This window comes from Fistularia commersonii, chromosome 29 (assembly GCF_037954325.1).
Source record: "Fistularia commersonii isolate RoL2024-O1a breed Wild chromosome 29, RoL_Fcom_v1.0, whole genome shotgun sequence".
In the NCBI taxonomy this organism is placed as follows: domain Eukaryota; kingdom Metazoa; phylum Chordata; class Actinopteri; order Syngnathiformes; family Fistulariidae; genus Fistularia; species Fistularia commersonii.
In genome coordinates, this window is record NC_141312.1 from 11,534,063 (window position 1) to 11,556,570 (window position 22,508).

The 22,508-nt window shown below is 41.3% G+C and overlaps 2 protein-coding genes across 6 annotated transcripts in view; both read left to right on the forward strand.

Annotated features, from left to right (window-relative positions):
• The first annotated feature begins 212 nt into the window (after nucleotides 1-212).
• stn1 (STN1 subunit of CST complex) lies at nucleotides 213-11,688 on the forward strand. 4 transcript variants are annotated; one of them, XM_086176723.1, is made up of 9 exons: nucleotides 213-453; nucleotides 2,250-2,345; nucleotides 2,637-2,714; nucleotides 4,423-4,623; nucleotides 6,014-6,125; nucleotides 6,207-6,360; nucleotides 7,001-7,123; nucleotides 7,199-7,271; nucleotides 11,227-11,688. In XM_086176723.1, the coding sequence occupies exons 1-9, from the start codon at nucleotides 321-323 to the stop codon at nucleotides 11,382-11,384; spliced, it is 1,128 nt and encodes a 375-aa protein (XP_086032849.1). In that variant the 5' UTR covers nucleotides 213-320; the 3' UTR covers nucleotides 11,385-11,688. The 4 variants fall into 4 exon arrangements, with proteins under 4 accessions (XP_086032849.1, XP_086032845.1, XP_086032848.1 ...); XM_086176719.1 differs by having other exon boundaries at nucleotides 4,453-4,623; XM_086176722.1 differs by having other exon boundaries at nucleotides 4,453-4,623; nucleotides 6,207-6,321.
• Nucleotides 11,689-15,275: 3,587 nt separating this feature from the next.
• The window catches only part of sh3pxd2aa (SH3 and PX domains 2Aa), a 134,962-nt gene continuing 127,729 nt past the window's right edge, over nucleotides 15,276-22,508 (forward strand). For both annotated transcript variants that reach the window (XM_086176724.1, XM_086176725.1), the window contains exon 1: nucleotides 15,276-15,998. In XM_086176724.1, the coding sequence (XP_086032850.1) occupies nucleotides 15,903-15,998 (96 nt within the window). In that variant the 5' untranslated portion in view covers nucleotides 15,276-15,902. The remainder of the gene's footprint in view (nucleotides 15,999-22,508) is intronic.

The window sequence follows — 22,508 nt, forward strand, 5'->3', positions numbered from 1 at the left end:
CTGGCTCGGTGTCCGTAAAACTACATGTCCCAGAAAACGTCGCAACCAGAGAAGCACTGTGAAGGCAACATTATCGCTCTCATGACACATCTTTTGGAGAGAATCTTCCAAAACAATTCGCCGGTATTATTTGTAACGTATATTACCTCATTACTTGAATTTCAAGTTTGTTTACGTTTTTTCGTCAACGTCTAACCATGTCACGTGACCACTGTCCCACTCGCCTTCGAGACGCGCCTAGCTTCCTTAGCAGCTAAAGACCGACGCGGGGAGTAAAGCACACTGTTCGGAAAATCCTTCTTATTTGTTGCTATAATGACATGGAGGAAACTACACTGGACCACGCAGAAGAGCTTCCGTCCTTGTTGTGGGGTTTGGATCCGGTTTTTTCCGCCTTCGCCCGATTACATATCTTTGACGTCCTGCAGATGACAGAGTCCCGTCAGGTACCAGGTAACAATGGCGAACAACGCGGAGGTTCTTTTGTTCAACGTATGCTCTTTGTTTCCATTTGAACCGTCAGTGACCTTTTGATGTCCGACTATCTGACTAGCAAAAGTATAATTTATAAAACACTTACATCATTGATTAACGTACGGGCTTTTCCCGTTAGCAAAGTACAACTTGTATGCAGAAGAATACTTTTGTGATTCTATAGTTACACACTATGCACCATACATTGAGCACAGCATCAGCGAAATTCGACCACTAACCCAAACTCATTCAACCCGTCATGAACAAACCATGAGCAGAAGGCAGCGAAAAAGTGGCGCCAGGGGAGCAGTTGGGCTCAACAGGAGGAGCCTGTCGAAGTGTGTACTAAGGAAAGATGTCTACATCCCTGAAAAGGGTAACTTTTATTGTGTTTATTTGAACTCTTCCTGAAAATGGCTCATAACAACCACCATTGGACCACCTCTTTACCTTCAACAATCCAAGGGACAGATCATGCCTTCTCCAAGTCTAAAAATCACATGTAGACAACATGAGTACATGGACAACAATTTCCTTCGGGATTAATAAAGTTGTTCTCATCTCATCTCATCTCATCTCATGAGTATACTCCCAACAAACCAATCAATAAAAGCTTGACCACTCTTCAACAAACTAGACATTCAAGAGTTGTATCAGCCAACTAAATAACCTAATAGTTTGACAGTTTTCTGGAACCTTGTTGAGACCAACAAAAAGAATGTCTCCATGAATTTACCAAACTCCTACCTCACCCAGATGTTTGCTTCTGAGGTCACTGATGCTGCAGTCCTCCCTGCCCTCCAGTACTTGTCAGCTGTTTTGATAGATCCCTGTGCCAGCAATTTTCAAAAGGCCTGCCTCCTTTGTTTGCTGATCTCCCTACCTCATCACTTTGGTCCACCAGCAAGTACTCAAGATCCTTTCACACAAGCAGTGATTTGAACATCTTGAACAGTCCTCCACTAAAAGGAAGGGGCATAGTTTTTATTTTTATTTTTCAAGGGAATTTAAATGAAACCACCGTACCTCATGTAATGCACTTTGAATAACTATGAAATGATTATCACACCAATATCATCTTACCATAATGCCGAATCAGTGGGAGCACCGAACTCGTTTCCATCCTACTAGCAGCAGGGTGTCAAACTCATTGTAGCTCAGGGGCCACTTAAAGTAAAATCTACTCTCAAGTGGGCCGGAAGGGTATAATCATGTCATAATAATGAGCGTTGCTTTCATCAAAAAATTTTTTATGCTTTGCAAAATAACGTCTCAGGCCAGATTGAACCTGTTTATGTGCCTTAGGTGGCCTGCGGGCTCTAAGTTTGACACCCCTGAACAGTCCCATCAGGGGATATTGATAGGCAGAGACACTCAAAATGTATTCCTTAATTCCGGCCTACTCTGCATTCTTGTTTTTGTTGCTGTCACTTCAGGAAACCCCACCTCACAAAGGTATGACTTTGGGAGGTGCCCGGTCTCTAATTGGCAGAGTAGTTTTGACGGTTCCATGGCTTCATTAGCTGGCCGATCCCTGTATATTGTGCAGAGAGGGTGTGAAGCATGTGAATCACCCGTTGTAAAGAACACGCAGTTTAAGTAGGACTCTGGGTATTTCAAAATAAATACCTGGAAAACTAGTAACAAAAAAATCACTTGATGGGGTTGCCCTTCTCAGTCTGCAGCCATCACATCATTTTCTTTTTAGTTTTAGGATGCCTGCCATTGAATGTGAAATCTTAGCATTGACAATATTTTGCTCTGTTTTGTCAAAGGTATTTACTTTTACAACTCACATCCCATCTACAAAGTGGATGTGCTTGGCACAGTGGTGTACAAGAGGGAGCGGGAAGACTTCCTCTGTTATGGAGGTAAATCAGCTGGATTACCTATCACAAAGTTTGCGTTCATGTAAATTATATATACGGTAAGGCTTCAAATATTCTGTTCCAAGGAATGTTGTGTTGGGGAGTTATTTCGGCACCCACAGTGGCAATGTTTTTTAAGGATAAATATGAATCCTGTCTAGATGGAACACCAGCCTTTGTGAAAACATTCACTCCTCATGTTGTGCAAAGACAATAAAGTAAAATCACTTTGAATTTAGATGCTTGTCAGCAGAAACACATCTGTCAATTCTCTATGCCCTCCTTTCTTTGCAGTGGATGATGGAACTGGTGTAATAAACTGCATTTGCTGGAAAAATGACTTGATGAAACAGAAGGGGGATACTAACAAAGGTGAGTTTGCAATTAAATTAATTTCACACAAGTGTTAATTAATTGTGACTCCTAAATTGTCAAAAAAAAATCAGCAAATTACCAAAACATTGAAACATTAGAAGAAAAACCTTTATTGTTCTATTCAGTTATAGATACAGCACAACAGTAGCAAAACTCAACCACTGCTTTGAACCCATCATGGATGAACCATGAGCAGAATGCATCCACTGAGCTGCTGGGGATTCAGTGTCCTGCTCAACAACACTTTGACAGACTAGGAGCAGCACGGGAATTGAACGATGAACGTTCAGTTTCAAGGATGACCACTCTAACCCTCAAGCCCTATTGGCCCAGACGTTATTCATCCTTGAATACATCTTGTGGTGCTACCTGGCCACATCATCAGTGATGTTCCCTGGGTCAGAAGGTGTTACAGGTCTTACATCAGACATCCTCACCTGGGCCACCCAACCAGGGTCGATCGGGCCCCAACTTGTGTCCAGATAACACACTCCGCCCCGTGTCCCCCTTTCTTAACCAGAGCCACCATGAAGCCTTTTAAGCCGCTCCGAAGATTTTTTTTATGGATCTTTGCCTGTGCGGGCCCCAAATCCCCAAGAGCCGTAGGAGCACAGCGGGCTTTCCACCTGTTCCTCTGACACCACTGACACCATATATTAACTAAATGTTTAAATTAACATTAATGCTCCTAATTAGATGACGGATGGTATCCTAGGGGATCTCCTTCCATATCTGGTTCAGATCTGGGAGGAGACCAGCATAAAGTTCTCCACAGCATCGCCAGATGAACACTTTCACTTCTCTTGTATGTGCTCAGGTTGAACCTGCTCTAATGGAGAGCACAAGGCACCAGTGGCTAACTTGCCAATGCCCTCTGATGGTGTGAGGCATGCATATAAGCACGTGGGGGCTACACAAACTAGAGTATCATTTTGGGTTGCTACAATGGCATTTTTGGCAAAATGGAGCAGCCAACATAATTTTTTCACTTCCATTTTTGGAGTGTCTTTGACTTAACCCTTCTATAAGGTGATCATTTTCATTTCCATCAAATGTCATGGCATCCTTTTTTTACTAATACACCACCTACTCATTATCAGGAAAGAGGTCCAAGATTACCTCCCGCTCTTTAGGTCTGATGATTTTTCAAAGTGTCCTCAAATTTTTTTGAGCAGTGTATATCCATATTCCACAGATCTATCAGCAAGTTTATCTTCTTGATATCTAAACTCCAAGCATCAATATTTATTATTTAAAAGGTCTGCTGACAGTAGCATTGTTTAGACATTGATATTGGGCCAAGGTGTGTGTGTGTGTGTGTGTGTGTGTGTGTGTGTGTGTGTGTGTGTGTGTGTGTGCGTGCGTGCGTGCGTGCGTGCGTGCGTGCGTGCGTGCGTGCGCGCGCGCGCGTGTGTGTGTGAGAGAGATGTCTTGTTTCTTTCTTATGTTTATTTTGCAGTTTTAGAAATATATCTAGTGATTTTTGTTTACTGATTAAGGTCATTTCGGATTTCCAATAAAATGCTATGCAGGTTTTTAGTGAATGTTTCCACTATCCTTCCCCTGTACATTTCTGAACCGTCACAGTCTGGTCTCTCTGACCTCTGTCTACAATACATGTGCTGTTTCTCTGATTGACTCCTTCCTGATCCTACCCTATTACTGATCAAATGTGAGGTAATTATCGATATACTGTATATCCTAGTTTGTGTATTAATTTACGTTATGTCCCCAGAAGAGGGAAAGCACAGCAATGAAGGTCATTGCTTTAACCCAGTTGCTGAACTGAAAAAGCTGAGGCAAGCTCAGCAAAGACGCTGCCTCCTGGAGATAGGAGATCTGCTCCGAGTCCGTGGCCCGGTGAAGACATTCCGCAAGCAGAGGGAGATTATTGCTTATACCTCCTGTGAGTTGAGATGGATGAACCTGCCCCAAACTTTTCAGTGTGCACTTTCATTCCTTCCAGTCAGCAAATTCTTGTCAAAATCTTCTTGTTGTGGCTACTGGAATTGATTTTTTTTCACTTGAAGATGTTTCGCCCCTCATCCGAGAAGCTTCTTGGATTATGAACTGTTGCCACAAGAAGATTTTGACAAAAATTTGCATGACCTGGATGACTGAGAACTTCCACAGACATTTCCAGTCAGCACTTTGGCCTGTTAAGTCACATCACACATCCTAAATACTGCATGTTGTAGCCAAACTGCTTTATAACATTCTTGTTTCGACAGGTCTTTAGCAAGCAATGGACAAAAATCTAAAGAATACTGTCTCGAATAGTCTGTGAAAAACCTTTCTTTTGATAGGCAATTTTTAATTAGTCAAGTCAATTGCAGAGAATCCACATAACCAATAGCAAAGCACAACCTAAAATCCTTGGCATTACCAAAAGAATCAGCAATAAACTATACAACATATTGGAAGTCTTTTCTAAATCCAACAATACATTGCCAATGAATCATAACTTCCTCAATATAAAATTACCCAAAGAATATTGCAGTTGCTTAAAACCAGAACCCCAGACATGAACCCCAAATCAGCAAATACAAAGTTACATTTACGTCTCTCTAATTCAATTCTAAAGGAAGACTCAAGTCACAAATCTGTAAACAATGGCTGTCTATTAGAATCAATACAAGATCATGTTCAACACAGGTTGTATTGTATGATGTTTGTAGATTACATTGTGATCTGCAGTGTGAGAAAGGAACAGGGAGAAGAAAATCTTAAAATGGAGGTATGCCCTGGGAGCAGAGAAATGAAGGTTAGCTACAACAAGACAGAATACATGTCTGAATGAGAGAGACCAAAGTAGGACAGTGAGGCCACGTGGAGTGGCAATAAAGAAGGTGGAGGATTTTAAGTATTTTGGGTCAACAGTTCAAAGCAATGGGCAGTGTCGGAGAGAGGTAAAGAAACATGCACAAGCTGGTTAGAATGGGTGAAGAAAAGTGTCAGGGGTAATGTTTGACAAAAGAATATCAGCTGGACTAAAAGCTAAGGTATACCAGACAGTGGTGAGTGAAGTGATGTTGTATGGTTTAGACATAGTGGCATCGAAGAAAAGACAGCAGGCAGCAGGAAGTTCTACACAGATCTGAGGGACTGCAAATGTCGAACATACTGTACATCCTAAGTACCAAGTGAAAATGTTACTATTTATTATTTATTATTCATTATTCCAGTCTCATCTGACACTACCTTGCCTCAACTCACACACAACTACAACACATTCTGTATGTGCATCCATCCCTTGGTCATTCAGTATTCGTGTGCCCGCTGGTGTGTTCTTCCAGATCAAGTTGACGACCCACTAATGACAACCCAGATAACATGGATGTTCGAGGTTCTGGAGCTCTACAGACTGTGTTATGATAAACCTCTACAGCTGCCGCAGACCTTTACAAGGTGACATGATTAGACTAAAATACTGTGTCATAATTATTGGTCAACAATTGGTTGCAAATGTTGAATGTATTTCCTTTGCAGTGACTTAGCCATCACGTCTCTCAGTAAGGCAGTAAACACAATTCTGGATTTCTTCAAGCAAAAGTCTGTGACGAGATTCAGACCCTATGATGTTGTGGACATCCTGCAACCTCTGGTATCCAGTGTGCCTCCAGCTCCACCAGCAGATGTGGCGGTGGGATAAAGCAATCAGACCAGATAGCTTATTGTATTTGAGGCGTTTTGAGATATACTATGATTCCCAATTGCAATAAAAAAATTAAAGCTGCAATAGATCCTCTAATTTGTAGGATTCTGATATTGGTTCAAATGATCAATACAATTTGAAGAAATTATTTCTGATGTCATGTCAAGCACTTTCGTGTTATACTGCATTGTACCCAAAGTGGTGATAGTTACTGACAATGACTGTGAAGATTGCTGCAGACCTTCCAGATGCAGTTTCAGAGCTACAGTCCTAAAACCGGTCTTTTTACAAGTCCCACTATCAATTACTCTGAACTCAGTTGCTTCCTAGATTTAGGAAAACGTTGCACCTTATGTAGGATAGTGGAACTAGATGCAATGATAATACTCTGCAAAGCATAATTCATCAGAATACTTTAAGATTATACCAAACTAATCACACACATGTTTGAGGTTTATTTTTGTTTTTATTTTTAGAATTATTAAAATCTGATGATGGCTTCCTTATGTATTTACACCTGTCTGTCCATCATAGACACTCAAGGACACACTTAGGAACACCTGATAAATGTTTGATTTAAAAAAAAAAAGAAAATCTGAACCTTGTTTTTTGACTTTTGGCATCCTAGGAGTCAGTGCCTGGCCCGTCTGAAAGCGAACACCTCTGGCAGCTTCTCAGAGAGGCTTTGCATTTTTTACAGGATAATGGCATTATCTACCGCAAGATAATATCCCAGGATGAAGTTTACCTGGTGAGAAATGGATCAACTCATCGTATATTAAGTTGACAATTCATGACTCATGATGTTTTTTTGGGTCCTCACCAGGTTACTGCCCAGGACAAAGAGCTACTAATGGCTGTAAAAGACATCATAAGAGAGGACTCAAAAAGAGACAAATGTGAGGAAATGAGGAAAGATACAGCCAGGACAGATGAATGCTTCTGTTTTTACTACTGCTTGTGGAAAAAGAACAGATCAGCCTATGATCAGTCTTTCATAAACCTATCATTGACTGCATACAAAAGGTTCTGACATGAATGGTTTACATATTAAAGATCTGATCCTACTTTTTGATCTACATTCCCAGCCAGACACCAATGATTTTCAGGCACTTCATTTGAATGGAATGTCGGTTGGGCGTCAGTGTTTCTCTTTCTAATTTAACCATTTAATTGGGATGCTGATAATCCGGACATTTATCTGACGACAACCAATATCCAGTGTTTTTCAAATGTCAACATCCCCACCACATGACATTTTAATATCTTACAACATGGAGATATTGTTGGTTTTAAGTGCAAAACTGGATTCTCATGTCCACCATGATTTTAATTTCTAACACCAAAGTACCATTGTCCACTCTAATAATCACTATGTTTTAAAAATAGCTATGGTAACACAACAAATAAATGATTATGTTTTTTTTTTTGAATACTCATTTTTTAGAATCACATACTTCCTCTTTCGGCTTTTCCCGTCAGGGGTCGCCACAGCGAGTCAACTTTCTCCATCTAACCCTGTTCTCTGTATCTTCCTCTCTCAAACCAACTACCTTCATATCCTCTCTCACTACGTCCATAAATCTTCTCTTTGGTCTTCCTCGAGACCTCTTGCCTGGCAGCTCCAATTCCAGCATCCGTCTACCAATATGTTCACTATCCCTTCTCTGTACATGACCGAACCATCTCAGTCTGGCTTCTCTGACCTTCTCTCCAAAACATGGAACATGTGCTGTTCCTCTGATAGACTCATTCCTGATCCTCTCCATCCTGGTCACTCCCAAAGAGAACCTCAACATCTTCATCTCTGCGACCTCTAGTTCTGCCTGCTGTCTTTTGGTCATTGTAACAGTTTCTAGTCCATACATCATCGCTGGTCTCACCACTGTCTTGTACACCTTTCCTTTTATTCTGGCTGAAAGTCTTCTATCACATAGTACCCCAGACACTTTTCTCCACCCATTCCAACCTGCTTGGACCCGTCTCTTCACCTCTTTTCCACACTCTCCGTTGCTCTGGACTGTTGACCCTAAGTACCTGAAATCCTCCAGCTTCTTGATCTCCACTCCCTGTAGCCTCATCGTTCCACCTGAGTTCCCCTCATTCACACACATGTATTCTGTCTTGCTGCGACTAACTTTCATTCCTGTCTTTTCCAGAGCATACCTCCACCTCTCTAGATTTTCCTCTACCTGTTGTCTGCTCTCACTACAGATCACAATGTCATCCGCAAACATCATGGTCCATGGGGATTCCTGTCTAACCTCATCTGTCAGCCTATCCATCACCATTGCGAACAAGAAGGGGCTCAGAGCTGATCCCTGATGGAGTCCCACCTCCAACTTGAACTTCTCAGTTACCCCTACAGCACACCGTACCAGTGTCTCACAGCTAGCATACATGTCCTGCACCAGTCTAACATACTTCTCTGCCACTCCAGACTTCCTCATACAATACCAGAGCTCCTATCTTGGCACCCTGTCATATGCCTTTTCTAGGTCTACAAAAACACAATGCAGCTCCCTCTGGCCTTCTCTGTACTTTTCTATTAGCATTCTCAACGCAAATACTGCATCTGTAGTACTCTTTCTAGGCATAAAGCCATACTGCTGTTCACAGATGCTGACTTCTGCTCAGTCTAGTTTCCACTACTCTTTCCCATAACTTCATTGTATGGCTCATCAACTTTATCCCTCTATAGTTGGCACAATTCTGCACATCCCCTTTATTCTTAAAAATAGGCACCATCACACTTTGTCTCCATTCTTCAGGCATCTTCTCACTCTCTAAGATCCTGTTGAATAATCTAGTCAGAAAATCTACCGCTGCCTCTCCTAGACACTTCCACACCTCCACAGGTATATCATCAGGACCAACTGCTTTTCCACTCTTCATCCTTTTCAATGCCTTCCTCACTTCACTTTTACTAATTTTTGCAACTTTTTGATCTACAATAGTCACCTCTTCTACCCTTGCCTCTCTTTCATTTTCCACATTCATCAGCTCTTCAAAGTACTCTTTCCATCTTCCCATCACTCTTCTAGCATCTGTCAATACATTTCCCTCTCTGTCCTTAATCACCCGGACCTGTTGTACATCCTTTCCATCATTATCTCTCGGTTTCGCAAACCTGTATAGATCATTCTCACCCTCCTTACTATCCAACCGAGCATACAAGTCATCATAAGCCCTTTGTTTTGCCTTGGCTACCTCTATCTTTACCATTCGTCGCATCTCCATGAACTCCTGTCTGTTCTCTTCAGTCCTCTCAGTATCCCACTTCTTCTTCGCTAACTGCTTTCTCTGTATACACTCCTGCACTTCCTCATTCCACCACCAAGTCTCCTTATCTACTTTCCTTCCAGATGACACACCAAGTACTCTTCTACCTGTCTCCCTGATAACACTAGCTGTAGTTGTCCAATCATCTGGAAGCTCACCCTGACCACCCAGAGCCTTTCTCAACTCCTCCCTGAAAACCATGCAACACTCCTCCCTTTTCAGCTTCCACCATTTTGTCCTCTGCTCTGCCTTTGTCCTCGTCATCTTCCTTGTCACCAGAGTCATCCTACAAACCACCATCCTATGCTGTCTTGCTACACTCTCACCTACAACTACTTTGCAGTCACTGATCTCTTTCAGGTTACCTCGTCTATACAAGATGTAGTCTACCTGGGTGCTCCTACCTCCGCTCTTATAAGTTACCCTATGTTCCTGTTTTTTCTGGAAAAAGGTATTCACTACAGCCATTTCCATCCTTTTTTCAAAATCTACCACCATCTGTCCCTCTGCATTCCTATCCTGGATACCAAATCCGCCCATCACTTCTTCATCCCCTCTATTGCCTTCACCAACATGTCCATTGAAATCTGCACCAATTATCACTCTCTCATTTCTGGGGATATTCTGCATCACTTCATCTAACTCATTCCAGAACTTCTCCTTCTCTTCAGATTCACATCCCACCTGTGGGGCATAGCCACTAACAACATTGAGCATCACACCTTCAATTTCTAGTTTCACACTCATAAGTCTATCTGACATTCTTTTCACCTCTAGGACATTCCTTACGAACTCCTCCTTCAAGATAACTCCTACTCCATTTCTCTTCCTGTCAGTACCATAATAGTACAACTTAAAGCCTGCTCCTAAGCTTCTAGCCTTACTACCTTTCCACCTGGTCCCCTGGACACACAATATATCCACCTTCCTTCTCTGCATCATGTCGACCAACTCTCTACCTTTTCCTGTCATAGTCCCAATATTCAAAGTCCCTACTCTCAGTCCCAGGCTCTTTCCTTTCCTCCTCTCTCTTTGCTTCCGAACACACACTCTTCCTCTTCTTCTTCTTCTTGTTCTTCGACCCACAGTAGCCCAATTTCCATTAGTACCCTGTAGGTCATCAGTACCAATGGCAGTCGTTGTTAACCCGGTCCGTGACCGATCCGGGATGGTATAGATGTATACATACTGATGTTTAAAAAATCAAGTTTGAGTGGTGTCCCAATAATGGCAATAATTACTCAGCTACATTAAAAGATAATGCTCTCTCTCAAGCTCTCTTAAACTCATGACATAAAATTGTAAAAGAAAAATAAACAAAGAGGAATAACTATATAGTAACAAAGAAATAAAACTTAAAATTCATTTAAGATCTCAAATTGAGCAACTTGGACTTGAGTGAAATTCAACCCATGAATTTAATGACACAGGACATGACTCCTCAGATGCAGGATTTGAACCTTTCTTTGATTATACTTAGATGGTGTAAAAGTTGTGACCTTGCTATGCAAGTGCATCTAACATGCTTTCCTGTGTGTGTGTGTGCGTGTCCGTGTGTGTGTGCGCACGCAGATATGGAGAAGGGGTGCCACTTCTTGTACATCCTGTCTGCCGTCAGGCAGAGCTACAGCCTAAACTTAAGCAAGGCAATGCTGAAACACATCCTGAAGTCACTGGAATGTGACAGTGACATCGTCAGCCTCAGCGACAACCATTATTCTATGTTTTAAACTCATGTTGTTTCATGCAGCAGATACAGGATATTATTTATCCAGAATTGGTGACATCTTATTTGTTTTGAATTAATTATGCTGCTTGTTTTACCTCAGTCCTAATGAAAATAGTGTCTATATTGATACCACATATTTATTTCAGCAGTATCTAATAAAGTTATTTGAATGTATAGTAAAGCGATATGTAAATTGAGTGTACGGGAATTTTTTTTTAATGGTAAATATATCACTAAGTAGTGATTTCTCTGCTTCATTATGCATATCATGTTTGTAGACAGTTGAATAAACAGTTTGGCAACAAGACTGGTTAGTTAGTTTGTCATAGAATGAGCCCATTTGCTTAATTTTATCCCTGAAACTTTTTATGCCTATTTCCTATGAAGTCCCACAGTGACTATTGGCTTAAAATATGTATTTAGAGAATTTAACAGGTAATTAAATATACCCTACAAAGATATTGCTATGAGTTCTATGCAACACGTTAAGACTTCAAATTCTTTTTTAGTCATTCCTGACCAAGAAATTAGTATTCCGACCCTGACTTATTTTTGACCACAGTATGAAGTTTGTTAGCACTCCTGTTCATTCTGGGCTCTAAATTTAACTTGTTCCGGTTCTTCAATAAGTTCAGTCACACAATAAAGTTGCTCCAGCACATCAAATTATTGCCACATGATTTTTATTGCCCTTCTTTCATGAATTCATGCACACAAAATTACTCTTTCAATCATTTCCATTCCAGTGTTCCCACACTACGATATATCTTTATTTACATGTCTTGATTATTAATGTCCATGGAGAGATTTGCTTTTTCATTGGTTTTTATTTAATGAGTAGCCAAATGTCTAGATTACAGCCTCAAGCTTTATTTAATTTTTAGACTTTCAATAATTCAAATCCATGAAATATATCTGGTCCAAAAATTGGATTCATTGCTGGCCAGTGAATGTAGATCATTTCCCTGCTATAATTTTTCTTCTAGTGTCCTGATAAAGTGGTGTCCAAGAGATACAATTCATTAAAATATAAATTAGTTTAATTGTTAACATTTTGGCTCCAAAGTAAACTATGGGAACAGAAACATAATTAGCTGGAATATACAATTATGTCTCTGGCCAGAGCAAGGCTTCACAAATTGTTAATATTATTTGGGACTAAAGTACTTACAATCCCTTTGGTGTGTCCTCAGGGGCAGGAATAAAAACAGTAAAATAATCATCATTGTCAAAGTTGGTCAAATGGGAGTTTTTTTCTGACTGGGTCAGATTGTCATTATATCACAGAGGTATTTGTGCCGAACATGCACCTGAAGTGTTACTCTGAGGTCTCACCAAAACCAGTTTGCACTTTGTCACTTTGCAGGCATTTTTAGTTGCCAGTCACACAGGAGTTCTTTTTAAATATTGTAAGGACTACAATTTATCTTTATCTCCAAATATTTTTACCTTGAAGACTTCGTATGAAGGATCCCCAGGTAAAAACTAAAAATGGAATTTCATGTTTCCTGTGAGTGGTCACGATATTTACCTGTTGTTGAGATCTGATGATCTTTTTCATCGAAATGGAAATAGGTTTAAGATTGTTGGATTAAAATAATTATAAAAAATAGAATGCAAAATGTTGGTACGCCATTTCAAATGGGTGCCATGGGTACCCACTATACCTCACTTTAATGTAAAATGTTAAATGCAAATTAGTGCACAGTTTGCCGATAAACTCAACATACTTGCTGCTGACTTCCAATGCCGATTTGCTGACTTTGAAGGCCAAAAAAAAAAACATGTTTGCACTGCTCGGCAATCCTTTTGCAGTTGACGTGGAAAGCGCACCACCAAACCTACGAATGGATTGATTGAGCTCCAGTGCAATGACACACTGAAGGAAAAATATGAGAGAGTGGGTGCTGCCGAGTTTGCACGTTTCATCCCCGACACAATGCCCCAGCTGCACATCCAAGCTGTCCAGACGCTCTCTATGTTTGGCAGCACATACCTGTGTGAACAACCGTTTTCTTTGATGGAGCTAAACAAAACATCACACAGGAGCCGTCTTAGTGATAAGCACCTTCACTCAATCCTGAGGATTTCCTTGTGCAGAAGATGAGACACCACCAAGTATCAGTCTCAGCCTCAAACAAGTGAGCATCACAGATCATGAACAAATTTTTAGTTTTTAATTCAGTTAAATTTTTACATTTGTTTCTACAAGACCTGTCATTTTTCTTTGAAGAAAGTATTTTTTTTTGTCTGTGTGCCTTAGATTTTTGTATTTTATTGTATTTTATTCATTTATATTTATTTTACAGTTGATAAACTCTCGGAAAATTGCAGATAGGAGCCATGAGAAAGAATACAACTGATTTGATGTATTTATTTTTATTTTCTCATTTTATTATTTGAAAGCAGTGATTGATATGATCATAGAGCAGCATGATATTGCATTTTCAGTTTATAATACATGCAATTTCATGTATGCATGTAGGTCTTGGTTCAATAGGCTACGTTCAGTCAGTTCAATATGTTTTAATAAACACTGGACTAGTCCGGCCCTTGGCTTGAAACAAATTTGATTTTCTGGGCCTCTGTGTATTTGACTTTGACATCCCTGCTCTAGGGAATCCAAAAAGGGTGGATCTGAACTGCACAGGCATAAACCCCGGTCGGAACGTGTCCCCCAACCAAAAGGGAGGGAGGTCACCCTTCGGTCTACCAGATTAAACCAGTACATGCGCCGAGTTGGGAGGCAAGAAGTATGCCCACACCTGCCCAATACCTCTCACTTGGTATAACGTCTCTTGAGATTGGTTCTCTTGAGACCCCAAGCTGTGCATTGAGGTGAGTCTGACTATATCTAGCTAGAACCCTTTTGGCCAAGCACACCAGCTTGGGTTCCTCCTCCACCAGAGATGTGACCTCTTTGCCTTATATGACCCTAACTCCTACCAATGAGACCCTGACAACTTAGCTCCTCTGATCATTGGGACACGAATACCCCTCCACCAGGATAAGGTGACAGAATGACCAGGGGATAAACGTCAATAGCTTCTTGGGCAGGGTATCTAAACAAAATATGCCAGTTATGAATTAGCAAGGCATTGTTGTATTATAAGACTAGCTATACATTTAAATAGGTATTGTCACCATCATGAAATAATTGAGACACTGATAACAAATGACAGAGAAATTAGATCATGTAAAAATTATCACAAGCAAAAAAAAAACATAATCAAACCATAATTTACATTGTGAACATGTAAAGATGTGTCAGAATAAGCAGGAATGACTGTAACAAAAAAAAAAAAATCATTAACGTTGGGGAATATGCATCCAAACGGTCAGATACTTTGTGAGGTTAATTCAACTTTGAAAGATGGCATTCTAAATAAAATTGAATCAACGTGCTCCGCATGCCGACATAAACAGGTTTGGTATACATGCGACTCATGTCTGTCGAGCTTCTCAGTCATCCAGGTCATGGTTAATACTTATCAAATCTTATTCTGGAAATTGGACTTGGTGTTTCCTTTTGAAGACGTTTCATTTCTCATTCTCGATTCTTCTTCAGTTCACATTGACGTGGGGAGTTTTGATGTATAACTGATCGGGTTGAGTTCGTCTCCGTTCGGGTGGCTTTTTACGTTCATGAGTGAGTTATCTTCGTTTACTGATGGGTCAAATTAATTCCTAGTAGCGGATTCATTTTTTCACACTAAAATAAAAGGGATAAGTCATTCGGAGATCAGCGTTTCCACGCATTTGTCGGGGGGGGGGGGGGGGGGGGGGGGTGTTGAGTTCGGTGTTCGTGCTCGCCGCTGATTGGTCGTCAGGGAAGCATCTGTTTCCATAGTTCCAGCGGTTCGTGTCTCCGGCCAGACTCTCAGCCGACTGGATGTTCAACGAACGAGACGAGCTAGCGCAGAATGGCTACTGGAAATTTTAGCAACTGCTTTTTGTCATTTCTTTTTTAAATGATATACCTTCAAATGAAGAGGGGGGCAGGGGGTTGTGAGGGACAGCGAGTGTGTCTGTGTCGGCGTCACATCTTGTCAGGGAAGACGTGGGAAAACATTTTTTTGACCGAGTGAAGCCCGTCCCACTCCTCCCCAGATTCACTGCGACCGCCGGAGCACGCAGCAGACGTCTGGAGCTAACACCCAGCACGGGCTGTGACCTCCAAGCATGCAAAGAAACCCTTTTGGAGGCACAGCAGGCCGACACAAAGGAACTATTTTAAGGTGACCGCACCTCCTTCGCCACTGGCCGTCCTGCGTGCCAAGGCGGCAACGTGGAGGTAGCTCCTTTCTTGGCTAATAGGGCGCATTTCACCTCTCACATGTGGACAATCGATACGTTTGTTGACGGATTGAATGGTGTTGGGCTCAACCGTCGGGTTGTGGGGTGTGGGGCAGAGCTGACATCTTCCTGGAGAGCCGAATTACTCAACGACACAGCTATGACGATTGGGATTTCTCAGCCTTGATATGAGCTGCTGCAGCCCCCTCGCCTGTCGCGTTTAATGCATAGCCTTTTCAGGGTCAAGATGCAGTTTCGGACTGTGCTGGACGTGAAAGTCGTGGACGTGGAGAAGAGGCGCAATCCGTCCAAACACTACGTGAGTTGCACTCATCCGTCCATGTCACCTCATTTCCCACCTTCCAGCTAGAGTCAGCGTGGCCTGCATCCAGACACTTCAGGATCCCAAACACTGCATTTGCTCCGTGAATGTGTCACAGCGAGACATGGTTCTTCATCAGGCGCGGGTGGAGAGAGCAATGGGACCAGGGGCACTAAGGCACCGTTTAAAATCTTGTTGTATTGCATTTAATCGACATATTCAAGGACATTTTTTTTTTCAACAAATCAAGGGAAACGTGATGAGCTGAGTGGCACTTGAAAGGAAAAAACACCAAACATCCAAGAACAAATTTCACAAAAATGACAAAAACTATAAGTGTCAGTTTAACCCTCATATTATGTTAAGGGTCACTTTGACCCATTGGGTCAATGGGTGAAATGGGTCAAATTGGCCCTTAACATATTATGAGGGTTAAAAAAAAAGCCATTTAACTAATTAGTCGAAATTTAGCAGAAAGTATTTACTTGAAGAGGGTACAAAAAGCCAAAGACATTGCATGATCATTTGTAATCTTTTCCATCAATATTTTGAAAGTGGTGATCCAAAAAATAAACTTGAAGCTGTTGAAGTGACTAGAAATTAATGGAAAGAATAAAACAAAACACAATACATGCAGTAACAAACTATCTTTAAGTGGAGGAAAGCTAACCTAATACTCAGTAAGTATTTGCAGAATAAAAATCCAAGATCCTTCTTACCAAGAATTGGTAAGAAGTTACCTAAAGGGAAGTCATTGCCCTAAATAAGGAAGAAGTGTATCACTTCAATTTTGTTTTTTATTTTGACTGACAAGAACATTGTATTACATTCTTATTATTGAAATTGTGTGAAGGTCAGACCAGTGCTTTGTGTAGTTGTCAAAAACCAAAAGGACTGATGTAACGTGGAATAGCTGTCATGATAGTCTCGACTGCAGACGTTAAACTAAGCAGGGTAGATTGTCAGGGTGTTCTTCCTGCTCTGCTGATTACATATAGTAAAGACAAGTTTTAAGTGTGAGCTGTATCAGCGTGTTCTGTTGTCTGGGTTTTTAGCTCTCAAAAGTGTTCATCTCAAGTCCTGCAGCCAAATAATCTTGTCCGTGGACTGTAAAGCAAAACTTAACCACAGACCATAGCATTCTTGACACTGTGTCCGAAAGATCGGGTCATTTACTGTTGTCCAAAGATTTACTAGCATCAACTTCACAAGTTCAATTTATGTACTGTATTTGCCAAAATAGGGTCTAACTTCTTGTCAAAATTCTCATGACATTAAATGTAAGACTGGATCACCCTTCTCCAAGTCATAGATAAAACTGAAGTTGAATAGACTTAGTTTGAAATACATCAGCTTAAGCCAGTGAAGCACCACATGGAGTCTTAATTTGAATCCCCTACTGTATGTTCATGAAAAACTCATGGGAAAAGTTTGCAAGTTATTGTAAGAAAATCAAAGAAACAATTTGAAGATAAGGAAGAAAATGCAAGAAATTAAAATGAAATGACCCCAGATCCAATAATTTGCAAGCACTGATCTCCTTCAGATGACACGATGTATAGAAGATGTAGTCTACCTGAGTGCTCCTAGTATTGCCTCTTCTGAAGAACAAGTATTCACTACAGCCAATTCTATCCTGTTAGCAAAATCTACTCCCATCTCTCTCTGCGTTGCAATCCTGGATGCCAAACCTGTCCATCACTTCTTCATCACCCCTATTGCCAACACCAACAGGTCCACTGAAGTATGCATCAAATACCTCTCTTTTACCTCTCGGCATATTCTTCATCACTTCCATCAAATTCACTCCAGATTTTTTCTTCTCCTTTAACTCACATTGCACTTGCGGGGCAAAGCTGCTAACAGCATTGTGCATCACACTTTTTGTTTCTAGTTTTAGACTTATCAGTCCATCTCACTCTCTTTTTGTCTCCATATAATGCCTAACAAACTCTTCTTTCAAGATAACGCCTACTCAATTTCTCCTCCTATCAGTTCCATGATAGTACAACATAAAACCTGCATCTAAGCTTCTCACCTTGCTACCTTTCCAACTGGTCTCCTGGACATACAGGCCAGGACACCTGGTGTATACAGTAAATACACCTTCCTTCTCTCCAACCAATCTCTTCCTGTCATTGTTCCAATATTCAGAGCATCTACTCTCAGTTCCAGACTTTTGCCTTTCCCTTTCTCCATCTACTTCAGAACACATCTTCCTCCTCTCCTTTTTCGACCCATAGTAGCCCAATATCCACTGGTATATGTACATAATTGGCACCAATGGTGGCCGTTGTTAACCCAGGCCTCGACCGACCCGATATGAGAGTCAAAAGTTAAAGTTGCGAGTTGGTTTTGCCACAAGTTTTAAGCCCTTCCTTGTGAAACCCTTTGCATTTATCTGGGCTTGGGACTGGTTCAAAAAGACACTGGCTTGTGCCCCACTGAGGCTGCTTATGTATATGCACTGGCATGCCGATAAATAATCTGAGAATATCCCTAAAAAACTACTAAAATCAGAAAAATCAGCCAATAAAAACAAATAAATAGATTTATAAATACAAACCACCAAAATTATTATGAAGAGCACTAATACACAAACATTTTTAGAAAGCAAACAAAAAATAAACAGCGACAAGAATCTGAGAGGATAACTTACTTCTTTATCATTCAAATGGTCATGCTTTCTTTCAAAGCCCCACCCTCATCATAATGTTACAAAGTTTTACTGTATCTTAGTTTCTTCTATTTCAATTTGTTGTAATGTTAGCGCTAATTGCCTGGTAAGGTTCTCGGTCATTCAGATCATGGCTTTTTGTTGTAAAAACGTCATGGAAGTTGGCTTTGTTTATCTCCTTAGGTCTGATTGAACTTTTTTGGAAAATATTGCAGAGTTCTTAGACTTTAGTTAGGTAATTTCTTTGGCTTACGTTTGTGTATGTGTTTTGCATTATAAGATTTTGTTTATTCTTATATGATTTACTGCTGATATGATTTACAGTTTTGTGTCATCTGAAGGAGATCAGTGCTTGCAAAGTATTGTATCTAGTGGAACGAGGAAGTGCTGGAGTATGTACAAAGAAAGTGATTCGCAAAGAAGAAGTGGAACTGAAGAGGGAAGTCTGGAATACAGGGAGAAATTGGAAGGGCATGAAGCAGGTTTGGGTGATTAAGGATAGAGAGGAAAATGTGTTGACAGGTGCCAGAGGATTGATAGTAAGATAAAAGGAGTGGTTTGATGAACTAATGAAAGAGAGCAAAGATTAGAAGAGATGACTATCGTGGATCACAAAGTAGCAGAGATCAGTAAAGGTGAAGTGCGCAGGGCACTGAAGAAAAATAAGTGTTAAAAGGTAATGATAATGTCCTGATAATATATCTGTGGCTGTATGGAAATGTTTTGGCGAGGCGGCCGTAGAGTCACTGACTGGATTATTCAGTAGCATCTTGGAGAGTGAAGTGATGCCTCAGCCATAGAGGAGTAGTGAGTTGTTGCCCATTTTTAAGAATGAGGGAGATGTACAGAATTGTAGTAACTGTAGAGAAATAAAGTTGATTAGGCATACATATTAAGTTATCGGGAATAGCAGGGGAAACATTTGTGAGCAGCAGTAGATGTCATGCATAGAAAGAGCATGACCAATACTTTATTTGCTGTAAGAATTAATACAGAAATACAGAGAAGGTCAGATTGAGCTGCATTTTGCCTTTGAAGAGGAGACTGAATGAAGAAGTCTGGAGTGGCAGAGGAATATGCTAGACTAGTGTAGGACACTGATAGGATGCCACTTGTGCAACAAATCCAGTTGTGAAATTTCTTTGCTCCTAAATATTCCACAATCAACTGTCAGCTGTGTTAAAAGAACATGGAAGTGTTTGTGTATGACAGCAACTCACCCACAATGTGGTATGCCATATAAACTGGTAAACTGACAGAGCAGGGTCAGCAGGTGCTCAGGCGCATAGTGCAAAGAGTTCGCCAACTTTCTGCTAAGTCAATCGCTGCAGCTCTCCAAACTTCATGCGTCCTTCAGATTAGCTAAAGAACAGTGCACAGAGAGCTTCATAGAATGGGTTTCCATGGCCGAGCAGCTGCATCCACACGTCACAAAGTGCAATGCAAAGCGTGGGATGCAGTGGTGTAAAGCATGCCACCACTGGACTCTAGAGCAATGGAGACGCATTCTCTGGAGTGACTACTCACATTTTTCCACCAAGCAATCTGATGGACGAGTCTGGGTTTGGCAGTTGCCAGAAGAGTGGTACTTGTCTGACTATATTGTGCCGAGTGGAGGAGGTTTGGTGGAGGAGGGATTATGGTCTGATTATGGTTGTTTTTCAGGAGCTGGGCTTGGCCCCTTAGTTCCAGGGAAAGTAACTCTGAAAGCTTCAGCTTATCAAGGCATTTTGGACAATTCCATGTTCCCAACTTTGTGGGAACAGTTTGGAGCTGGCCCCTTCCTTTTCCAACTTGACTGTGCACCAATGCTCAAATCAAGGTCCATAAAGACATGGATGACAGAGTCTGGTGTGGATGAACTTTACTGGCCTGCACAGAGTCCTGACCCCAACCTGATGGAACCCCTTTGGGTTGAATTGGAGCGGAGACTCAGAGCCAGGCCTTCTTGTCCAACATCAGTGTGTGACCTCACAAATGTACTTCTGGAAGAATGGTCAAAATATTCCCATAAACACACTCCTGAACCTTGTGGACAGCCTTCTCAGAAGAGTTGAAGCTGTTATCTCTGTAAAGGGTGGACAGACGTCGTATTGAACCCTCTGGATTAGGAATGGGGGTGGCATGGTGATGCAGTGCTTCGGCCTCACAGCACAAAGGACCCTGGTTTGATTCCGACCAGGGGACCTTTATGTGTGGAGTTTGGCTGGATGGATTGGGAATGGGATGTCACTTGAGTTAATATGCGAGTCAAGGCAGGTGAGTAAATACCTTAGGCCATATACTGTATGCAGGTATGAGCCTGTGGTGAGGTGTGCTGTAGACATGACAAGTTCAAGGTGGAAGAGGGACGAGGTTAGGGGTCAGCTCTGAGCCCCTTGTTTTAAGTTGTGATGGACAGCTGAAAAATGAGGTCACATAGGAATCTCCATGGACAATGATGTTAGCGGATATTATTGTGACTTGTAGTGAGAGCAGGGAGCAGGTGGTGCAGGAGGTGCATGTATGCTCTGGAAAGGACAGGAATGAAGGTTAGCTACAGCAAGATAGAATGCATGTGTGCAAAAGAGAGGAACCAAAGTGGAATGGTGAGGCTACAGGGAGTGGAGATAAACAAGATGGAGGACTTTATGTAATGAAGGTCAACAATCAAAAAAAAATTGAGAATGTGAATAAGAGGTGAAGCAACATGTTCAGGCAGGTTGGAAAAGATGGGGAAAAGGTTCAGTGGTAAATTTTGGTAAAAGAGCATCAGTCAGAATGTAAGGAAAGCTATACAAGACACGGGGAGACCAGGAACGCAGTATGGTTTAGAGACAGTGGCTTTGGGGAAAATACAGGAAGCAGAGCTGGAGATATCAGAGCTGAAAATTTTAAGTTTCTCTTTTGCAGTGACAATGATGGAAAGGGTCAGGAATGAGTCCATCAAAGGGACAGAACATGTTAGATGTTTGGGAGATAGTCAGAGATGTCAGACTGAGATTGTTTTGTCATGTACAGAGGAGGTATCGTGATTATACTGGTAGAATATTTATGGATGCAGTGAAAAAGGAGATGACGTTTGTATGAGAGAAGAGGATATAGAGAATTGAGCTAGCTGAAAGAGATTGATTTGAATGGGTCAGCCCAAAGGAAAAGAATAAGAAGGTGTGTGTGTGTGTGTGTGTGTGTGTGTGTGTGTGTGTGTGTGTGTGTGAGACGCACACACATTTTTGTCTTTTCCTTTTGGCTTTTCCCTTCAGGTCACCTCTACAACCCTCTCATAATTTTTTCATTCATAAACTCATAACTCAAAGTAATCTGCCCATCTTCTCATCACTCTTTTGACACCTGCCAATACATTTCCCTTTCTATCCTTAATCATCAAAACCTACTGCCCGTCCTTCCAATCTCTATCCCTCTGTTTTGCCAAGCTTTCTTTTTCTCCCTCTTTACTTTTCAACCTAGCATCCTAGTAATCATGCACCCTTGTTTGGCCCTTTGGCGCCTCTACCCCTTGCTGTATCTTCCTGTACTCCTGTATGCTCTTTCAGTCCCTTCAGTTTCACCTCCTGAAGAATCCTATCAAACTCCCCCTTTAAGATAGCTCCTACTCCATTTCTCTTCCTATCAGTTCCATGTTACTACAATTTAAAACCTGTCACTCAGATTCCAGCTTTGCTACCAGTATTTCAATCTTCCTTCTCATCATCATGTCAAGTAATTGTTTTTTTTTCCTGTCCTTGTCCCAATATTCAAAGTCCCTGCTCTCAGTCCCACACTCTTGCCTTTCTTCTTCTCCCTTCACATTTTGAACAAGCAATCCTCCTCTCCTTTTTCGACCCATCGTA

Bases quoted from the DNA above. Each gene is read 5' to 3' on its own strand.
- stn1 (XM_086176723.1), top strand. From the start codon at position 321: ATGGAGGAAACTACACTGGACCACGCAGAAGAGCTTCCGTCCTTGTTG. The intron at 6,126-6,206 runs GTGACATGATTA...TTTCCTTTGCAG, and splicing joins CTGCCGCAGACCTTTACAAG to TGACTTAGCCATCACGTCTC. The intron at 6,361-7,000 runs GTGGGATAAAGC...TTGGCATCCTAG, and splicing joins CTCCACCAGCAGATGTGGCG to GAGTCAGTGCCTGGCCCGTC.